The following is a 9,369-nucleotide window of genomic DNA, read 5'->3' on the forward strand; positions in this document are numbered from 1 at the left end:
AAATAATCTTGATATGTGCTTTTCAGTTTATAGACATTTCTTGAGGATTATCTCCTGTTTAGCCATCCGTGGTGATTTAAGTGTTTCTCTGGGTCTCTAGGATCCTCCTTTGTGTTTGGCACTGGACCTTCAGCACCATCTGCCAGTCCAGCGTTTGGTGCTAACCAGACCCCAACATTTGGACAAAGTCAAGGTGCCAGCCAGCCTAACCCCCCAGGCTTTGGATCTATATCATCTTCAGGGGCATTATTTTCTGCTGGTTCTCAGCCTGCACCACCTACTTTTGGGACAGTGTCAAGCAGCGGACAGCCTCCTGTGTTTGGACAGCAGCCTAGTCAGTCTGCATTTGGCTCTGGAACAACTCCTAATTCCAGTAAGTGTGTAGTAATGGTGTAGTTTGTATCCCTACTTGAGTTTTGTATGTCTTCAGTATAATTTTTTTTTCCTTCGAATTTTGAAACCGCGCCTGTCTCTTCTTTGGTATCTTGTACTTGGCAGAATAGAGACGTGCATGTTTGGATTTACCTATAAATAGCATTTCCAACTCTTTTCCCAACACAGTTAAGCACCCTTTTTTTTTTAAAAAAAGACAAAGTAGGTGCAGTTTTTTAAAAAATTATTTATCATGTAATTATGTATTCATTCACTTAAGTTTGGCTGTGCTGCGTCTTCGTTGCTGCGTTCGGCTTTCTCTAGTTGCAGTGGACAGAGGCTCCTCTGCAGTGCGTGGCTTTCTCACTGCAGTAGCTTCTCGTGCTGTGGAGCTCAGGCTCTAGGGTGCGGGCTTAGTTGCTCCACAGCACATCGTATCTTCCCGGACCAGGAATCGTGTCCCCTGCCTTGGCAGGTGGATTCTTAACCACTGGACCACCAGGGAAGTCCCCAGTTAAGCATTTTTAAGGCAGTAGTTTGTTCATTTTCATCCCTGTAGAGGAAATCACTGTATGAATGTACCAGTTGATCCGTATCCTGTTGATGAAAGTTTGAGTTGTTCTTAGCTATCAGGATATGCAGCTCTGCACAGTCATGTTTATGTGCCCTGGGACACACATGCATGTTTTCCTAAGGTTTATACCTGGAAAAGGGGTTGCAAATTGAAAGGCATGCATCTTAGTACATCAAAAGATCATACACACTCTTTCTGATGGATTGTGCCAGTTCACATCCTTACAGCATTAAATGAGGATTCTCATATTTGGATCCTACTTGATTTCATTTTTTGTGAATTCTTTTTGTAATTTTTTTGGGCCCTGATACTAATTGGTTGTTTTGCTTTGCTTATTGATTTGTAGAAATTCTTTATGTATTTTGAATGTTAGTATTTTGTTAGCTAGTACATGTAGCAAAATTTCTCCTATTCTGTGATACATGATAATCATTTTAATCAGGATTTAATGATTCCCAACCCCTCAATACAAAATTGAAGACTTTAGCTTTCACACAGCTAACAATGCCTTCAGTCCTAATAGAGTGATAGTGTGTGGTTAGATCACTATGCTGAATATGCAAACATTGTATAATGTACTGTGATTTACTTTCGTATACAAAGTTTTGTTTTTCCTAGCATTAGTGATTTCTTCTCATGGTTAATATTTTCTTCTCCCGTTTGTGTATAACTATTTTCAGTTTTTTTCAAATACTTTGGCTATTTCTCAGTATCTGAAATTTTACCACATAATTTTTTTAAATTTTTGTTTTGGCTTTTATTTTTGCTTTTTTATTGATCTTGTTGATGAGCAGTATTATGTAAGTGTACAACATAGTGATCCACAGTTTTTAAAAGTTATACTCCATTTATAGTTACTGTAAAATATTGGCCACGTTCCCCATGTTGTATAATATATCCTTATAGCTTACTTTGTACAGAATAGTTTGTACCCCTTAACCTCTCCCCTGTCTTGCCTCTTACCCCTTTCTTCTCACCACTAACAACCAGAAATTTTTTCTGTGCGTCTGTGAGTCTGTTGCCTTTTTGTTATATTCACTAGTTTGTTACATTGTTTGGATTCCTCAGATAAATGATATCATACAGTATTTGTCTTTCTCTGACTTATTTCATTTTGCATACTCACCTTCAAGCCTGTATATGTTGTTGTAAATAACATAATAGCAAAATAATAGCAAAATTTCATTCTTTTTGTGTGTACGGTGGGATACTACTTGGCCACGAGAAAGCACACACACATACACACTACATCTTCTTTATTCATTTGTTGATGGACACTTGAGTTGTTTCCTTATCTTGCTATAAACATTGATTGGGATGAATGTATTTGGAATTAATGTTTTGGGTTTTTTTCATTTATGTGCCCAGGAGTGAAATTGCTGGGTCATAAGCTAGCTCTGTGTTTAGTTTTTTGAGAAACTGCCTTACTGTTTTGCAATAATTAGTGGCTGCACCAAATTACATTCCCACTGACAGTGTATGAGGGTTTTCTTTTCTCTACATCTTGCCAACATTTGTTACCTGTGTTCTTTTTGTTGATAGCTATTCTTCCAGTTGTAAGGTGATATCTCATTGTGGTTTTAATTTGCATTCCTCTGATGTTCAGCATCTTTTCATGTTCCTGTTGACCATCTGGATATCTTCTTCAGAAAAAATGTTTATTCAAGTCCTCTCAGTTTTTACTGGATTGTTTTATTGATGTTGAGTTATATGAGCTGTTGTTATGTTTTGGATATTAACCCCTTATTTATCATATCATTAGCAGATTTTTTTTCCCATTTTGATAGTCTCCTTTGCTGTGCAAAAGCTTTGAAGTCTAATTAGGTTCCATTTATTTATTTTTGCTTTAGGAGACTGATCCAAAAAAATATTGCTGCAATTTATGTCAGAGTTTTCTGCCTTTGTTTTTCTTCAAGGAGTTTTATTGTTTTTGGTCTTACATCTAGGTCTTTATGTTTTTGTATGTGAGAAAACATTCTGGTTTCAGTCTTACATGTAGCTGTCTAGTTTTCCCAGCACCAGTTATTGCAGTGACTGTCTTTTCTCCATTATATATTCTTGCCTCATTTGTCATATGCTAATGACCGTTAGTGTATGGGTTTATTTCTGGGCTCTCTATTGTGTTCCCTTGATCTGCGTGTCTGTTTTTTGTGCCTTTACTGTACTGTTGATCACTGTACCTTTGTAGTATAGTCTGAAGCCAGGAAGTGTGACTCCTCTAGCTCGGTTCTTTTTGCAAGGTGGTTTTGGCTATGTTTTTTTGTGTGTGTGTTTCCATACACATTTAAAAATTATTATTAGGGACTTCCCTGGCAGTCCAATGGTTAAGACTTCACTTTCCAATGCAAGGGGTGTGGGTTCCATCCCTGGTTGGGGAGCTTAAATCCCATATTCCTTGCAGCTAAAAAACAAAGCATTAAAAAAAAAAGAAGCAACAGCAATATTGTAACAAATTTGATAGAAACTTTAAAAATGGTCCATATTAAAAAAAAATCTTAAAAAAAATATTAGTTCTGTGAAAAATGTCATGGCTGTGGGTATTTTGATAGGGATTGCATTGAATCTGTAGATTGCTGTGTGTAGTATGGCCCTTTTAACAATATTGGTTCTTCCAGTCCACAGACTTGGCATATCTTTCCCTCTGTGTTGTCTTCAATTTCTTTCATCAGTATCTTATGGTTTTCCTGAGTACAGATGTTTTACCTCCTTAGGTAGGTTTATTCTTAGGTATTTTATTCTTTTTGATGTGATGATGAATGGGATTGTTTCCTTAATTTTTCTTTCTGATAGTTTATTATTAGCGTATACAAATGCAGCAGATTTCTGTCTGTTAATTTTTATTCTGCAACTTTACTTAATTTATTGATGAGCTCTAGTAGTTTTCTGGTGGTGTCTTGAGGGTTTTCTCTGTATATATGGCATCTGCAAACAATGCCAGTTTCACTTCTTCCTTTATAATTTGGATTCCTTTTATTTCCTTTTCTTCTCTGATTGACTTCCAAAACTATGTTGAATAAACGTGTTGAGAGTGGGCATCATTGTCCACTTCCTGCTCTTAGAGGAAAATACTTTCTGTGGAACATGTTCGCAATGGGCTTGTCACAAAGGCCTTTATTATGTCAAGGTATGTTCCATCTATGCCCACTTTCTGGAGAGTTTTTAACATAAATGGATGTTGAATTTTGTCAAAAATATTTTCTATTGAGATGATCATACTATTTTATTCTTCAGTCTCTTGATGTGTATCACATTGATTTGTGGATATTGAAAAATTACTGCATCTCTGGGTCTCATGGTATATACTTCTTTTAATGTATTGTTGGATTCAGTTTGCTAATACTTTGTTGAGGATTTTTGCATTGATGTTCATCATTGATAACTGACTTGTAATTTTCTTTTCCTGTGATACCTTTGTCTGATTTTGATGTCAAGATGATGCCAGTCTTCATATATCTTTTAACCTACTCCTTCCAGCAGACATTCTAGCTCTCCCTAACTGTGGTCTTGAGGGCCTCTCTCTCTTTTTAAATTTTATCTATTTATTTGGCTGCATCAGGATCTTCACTGTGGCACAAGGGATCTCTTCTGTGTATGGACTTCTTTCTAGTTGTGGTGTGTGGGCTTAGTGGCCCCATGGCATAGTGGGGTCTTCGTTCCCAAACCAGGGATTGAACCTGCCTCCCCTGCATTGGCAAGTGGATTCTTAACTACTGGACCACCAGGGAAGTCCCACTGGGGGTCTCTTTTTAACCATTCTAACGGAGATTCCCTTTAGCTTCCTCTTAAAGGAATCTTGTTTCCTGAGTGTCATATCTTTTTCCTTCTTACGCCCTTGTTTTGGGAGAATACATCTTCCCATGGTTTCTTAAGGACACAGGGAAGAAAAGTTTGAGAGCTTATATTTCTGGAAGGATCTTTATTCTTCCCCTATGTTGGGTAAGATTTTGGTTGAATATATATTTAGAATGGAAATTACTTTTTTTTTTTTTTTTTAATGATTTTGAGGGCATTTTCCCATTGTGGATGTTCTAGCTCCCAGAGTTGCTCTTGAAGTCTCTTTATTTTTGCTTTTGATCTGTTTTTCTTTCTGGAGTATCATTAGAGTATTTTTTTGCCTCCAGTGTTCTGCTTATGAGGATGTTCCTTGGTCTGGATCCATTTTTATCCTTGGATGATGTTCAGAAGGCAGTGTGTCCTATTTATTATGAGCTTCTTTCATGGGAATTTTCTTGAATTATTTCTTTGGAGATTTTGTGTCTCATTCGTTTTTATCTTCTGTTTTTTCCCTTTTTCTCCCACTTTTTGTTGTATTTCCTGGGAAGATTTCCTCAATTTTATCTTGATACACACCTGTTGAGATTTTACTTCTGCATGTATTGCTAATTTTCTTAGTGGAAATTGTTCCATGGATGTTCTTTTTTATATCCTTCTGCTTTTGTTTTATAAGTGTTATCTATTGATCTCTCGAGGATATTAACAATGAGGTTTTTGTTTGGTTTTTCGTCTGATAGCTTTTGCTTAGTTTTCTCCAAATTGCTTTTCTTTCTTATTGCTCCAGTCTTAGTGTTTCTTACGAAATACTTTCCTGAAATGTCTGGTGCTTCTTGCCTCTTACTCATAGTGTTTGGGTTTTGTTTTTTTTTTAATTGTAATAAGAATGTTTCACATGAGTGATATCTACTCAACAAAGGCACAGTGCAGTATTGTTAACTGTAGGCAGTGTTGTGCGACAGAGCTCTAGAAGCTGAGTGTCTTGCGTAACTGACACTTTATACCTGCTCTGAATAGCAGCTCCTCATCTCTTCCCACCCCTACCTCTCCCTGCAGCCTCTGTTCTTTTAGCTTGTGTGAATTTGGTTATTTCAGATTCCTCATAGATGTGAACTCATGCATTATTTCACTTACGTCCTCCAGATGTGTCCATGTTTTTTTCAAATTGCAAGATTAATATTCCATTTTATGTGGACACACCATTTCCTTTATTTGTGTGTCTGTCTGGGTATATTTGGGTTGTTTCTATTTAGGCTATTGTGAATAATGCTGCAGTGAATAAGAGAGTCCAGATATCTTTTTAAGATCCTGGTTTCAAGTCTTTTGGGTAAATACCCAGAATGGGATTGTAGTTCTCTCTCTAACTTTTTGAGGAGCTTCCATACTGTTTGCCTTAGCGCCTGCAGCAATTTACATTTCCACCAACTGTTCACAGGGGTTCACTTTTCTCCACATCCTTGCCAACACTTCCTATTTCTTATCAATAGCCATTCTGAGAGATGATATCTCCTAGTGGTTTTGATTTGCATTCTCCCTGATGATTAGTGAGGTTGAGCATCTTTTTTATATATACCCATATGTCGTCTTTGGAGAAATGTCTGTTCAGTTCTCTGCTCATTGGGCAAAAGGTTTAATTTTAATATCATGTAGGTTTATCTAATTGGCTTGTCCTCTTGCCAAAAGCTGAATGTTAGTATCTTTAGGTTTCTCCTTTTAGGCTGTCACATTCCCCAGAGAAGATTCTTCAAGTCTCCTGTCTGAAGGGCATAAATACTCCTGATTGCCAGTGTTTTGGGAGCTGAGTCAGGGCAGAAGGCTGCAGTTCTCAGTATTCATTGTACTCAACCTACTCCTAGTCCTTCTATTTTCAGTAGGCATCTTTGCCTTTATGTGTGATGTGCCCCGGTCCAGAGGCCTCTCCAGAGACTGAAAGTCTGTACTTCTGCTAGGTAGAGGAGGAGAGTTCTCATCCTGTTTGTTGCGGAGGGATTGATCTGGGTATCTGCTTCTTAAACAGGTACTCTCTACCATCCAGTCAGTCTTCATTCTCACTTCCAGAACCTAAACCTTATGGGTGTGGTTAGTGTTAATAGAATGACTTCTGTGCTTTCTCTTTCTACCAGTTTAGTATTTGGCTCCAGCCGTACTTCCAGCTTCTAAATTTTGTTCTGTCGTCTCTTTCTCTCCCTATCTTTGTAAAATTCCCCTGCTGTGATTTTAACATAATTTTTGAAGAAGATAGAGCTCAATATGTTGATTCCACAACCTCAGTCAGAAGTCCACTCTGCCCTTTTTCCCCTTGGTCATGGGTGAGTTGGGTCACTTGTTGGAGGGTGTCAGGTATATATTTTGTCAATAGAGAAACTACTTAATTTTCTTTAAGTGACCATACGAGAACTTAACCCTTCACGTGTTTTTCTGTGTAAAAGTCAGAGTCTTTACTAGAAAAACTGTCATTTTTACCTTAATGAAGCTTTTCTGCTTCGACTGTTTCAGGTCCCGTTTTCCAGTTTGGCAGCAGCACTACCACCAATTTCAATTTCACCAACAACAACCCACCAGGAGTGTTCACGTTCAGTGCAAGTTCCAGCGCACCCGCAGTCTCAGCCCAGCCCTCTGGCTCAGGGGGCTTTCAGTTTAGCCAGTCTGCAGCAGCGTTTACTGTGGGGTAAGAGAATTTTTTGTTGGGATGTGTGTGTGTGTTGAGAATCAACAAGGTGCAGTATAGTTGAAGTAAAATCAAGTATGTTCTCCATCAATTTACCGTATTACAGTTTTGGAGGATCATAAGCTGGGAAAAGTAGCATGGGGTGTGTGTGTGTGTGAGCGCGCATATGTGTGTAGGTATGGGGTGTAACAGAGTGTGCTTTCTTTAACGCTGTCTCCCCACCCCCCGTCACCATTCACACAGTGTTATGATTGTGAAATTTTATGTGAGCATCATGTCACGTTACAGAGTTTTTATTTTTCACAGGTCAAATGGGAAAAACATGCTCTCTTCTGGAACTTCAGTTCCTGGTCGAAAGATAAAGACTGCTGTTAGACGCAGGAAATAAAGGTCATGATGTGTTACACACACTGTTTTAACAGCTGGTGCACTGCTTTCAGATACTGGATTGTACTATAATACTGGGTTATCTGAAGTCAGATCTGCCTAAGGACTTCTTTAATTTGGGAATTTTCCTCCTTTTTTCTTTATAGAAGCCCAACTTCACCTCCCCCACCCCCTTTTTAAAAAAATAATAGCTAGACTGGTGACTGATTCTTCAGCAAAATTATTTTATGATCCAGCAAATTATTCACTGATTTGGCATAGGCTGGCAGAACCCAGGAATCGAGCCTGCTTGGAGAATGGCTCTGTGTAGAACCTCTTCGTCTGCATCACCATGTGCGTTGATATGCGTTTATGGAACGCATTGAAATTGTAATTATATCTGAGGAATTCTGTATAGATTAGAGGATGTTGAAATGAATGATTTCTATGCTGAGTTTGTGCTGGTGTATGTGTGAAGTGAGTGAGTTGGGTGTATCGTGCACTAAAATTTTCTGATAGAGGAAGCCTGATTAAAGAATGGTCCATGCTAAGGACTTGTTAGATCTAGTTCGTTCTCCATTTAATAATTATATGCTATTTCTATATTGTCATTCTTCTGACTATCACCTGTCTTGCCTTTTTCATTATTTTATTATGAAACTTGTGTAAATACAATCTTGTTTCTGTACTTTTTTGGCATAACATAAATCTGTGAACTTGAAATTTTAATTTTGTGTTAGAAATTTTTTTTGTTGTTTAGTCTCGTCTCAGATTTTATTATGTAAATCCCATTATTCAAAGTTGCCTAAATCCATTTAGAAATCTTTAAAAAAAAAAAAAAAATTGGGGATTCTTAAAGTGAGTTTATTGGCTTTTCTGATCCAGTTTTTGTTTGGACCAAAAACCAGTATTGTACAAAGTATTAAGCATATATTTTTATATTTACTGAAATGGACTGTGGTGACTTTGGATAATAAGGAAAAGTTTAATATTAAAGCCATGTTTATTACAGTATAATTAACATGTTAAACCATGGGATAAATGCCATCAATAAAAAATTATGAAATACTTTTTGTTCTAGTGTTAAATTATAGTGAAGGTAAAAGTGTTAGTGGAAGGGAATCTTTTTATAGAGGTTAACAGTGGTCAGTTAGAAGAGAAATTCCAAAGAATACATTTAAGTGATTTGGACAGCTCCTAAGTGAAAGGGAAATGTCTGAAGGTACGCTCGCTGCATTTTTGTCTGGTGCTAGGAATCACGCCTACTTTGCGTATAAATTGACATACCTTTTTAAAGTAGAAAATAAATGCAAACAACCATTTCTGTTTGTACTTCTATCTTCCTTCATAGATGACTAGACAATGTTTATTGATTGTTTGGAGATACTTACCTCAAAGTAGCCCACAAAAACTTCAGTGGTCCTTTTGTGCAATTTCTTTTGGATTGTTTTATGTTTTGTTTTTTTTTTTAAGAAGTAGATTTCTTTGTTAAATGGCCCATAAAAGAGCTCTTGGGAGAGTGTTTGATAACTTTATTCTTCAATTTGAACATACAATTTTCTGGTAACTTTTATTTTACTGAACTTGTGGTTAGAGTCTAAATTCAGTACTTTAAATT

The 9,369-nt window shown here is 37.1% G+C and overlaps 1 protein-coding gene across 8 annotated transcripts in view; it reads left to right on the forward strand.

Moving 5' to 3' along the window:
- Positions 1 to 7,793, forward strand: part of NUP153 (nucleoporin 153) — a 58,724-nt gene extending 50,931 nt beyond the window's left edge. For all 8 annotated transcript variants that reach the window (XR_014061679.1, XM_081518141.1, XM_081518140.1 and 5 more), the window contains 3 exons: positions 101 to 373; positions 7,214 to 7,385; positions 7,692 to 7,793. Coding sequence is in view for 7 of the 8 variants with exons in the window: in XM_081518141.1 (XP_081374267.1) it covers positions 101 to 373; positions 7,214 to 7,385; positions 7,692 to 7,773 (527 nt within the window). In the remaining variant the exon portion in view is untranslated. The remainder of the gene's footprint in view (positions 1 to 100; positions 374 to 7,213; positions 7,386 to 7,691) is intronic.
- The last annotated feature ends 1,576 nt before the right edge of the window (positions 7,794 to 9,369 follow it).

The sequence above is a fragment of the Giraffa tippelskirchi genome, chromosome 8 (genome assembly GCF_054371585.1).
Source record: "Giraffa tippelskirchi isolate mGirTip1 chromosome 8, T2T-mGirTip1v1.2.pri, whole genome shotgun sequence".
NCBI lineage: Eukaryota > Metazoa > Chordata > Mammalia > Artiodactyla > Giraffidae > Giraffa > Giraffa tippelskirchi.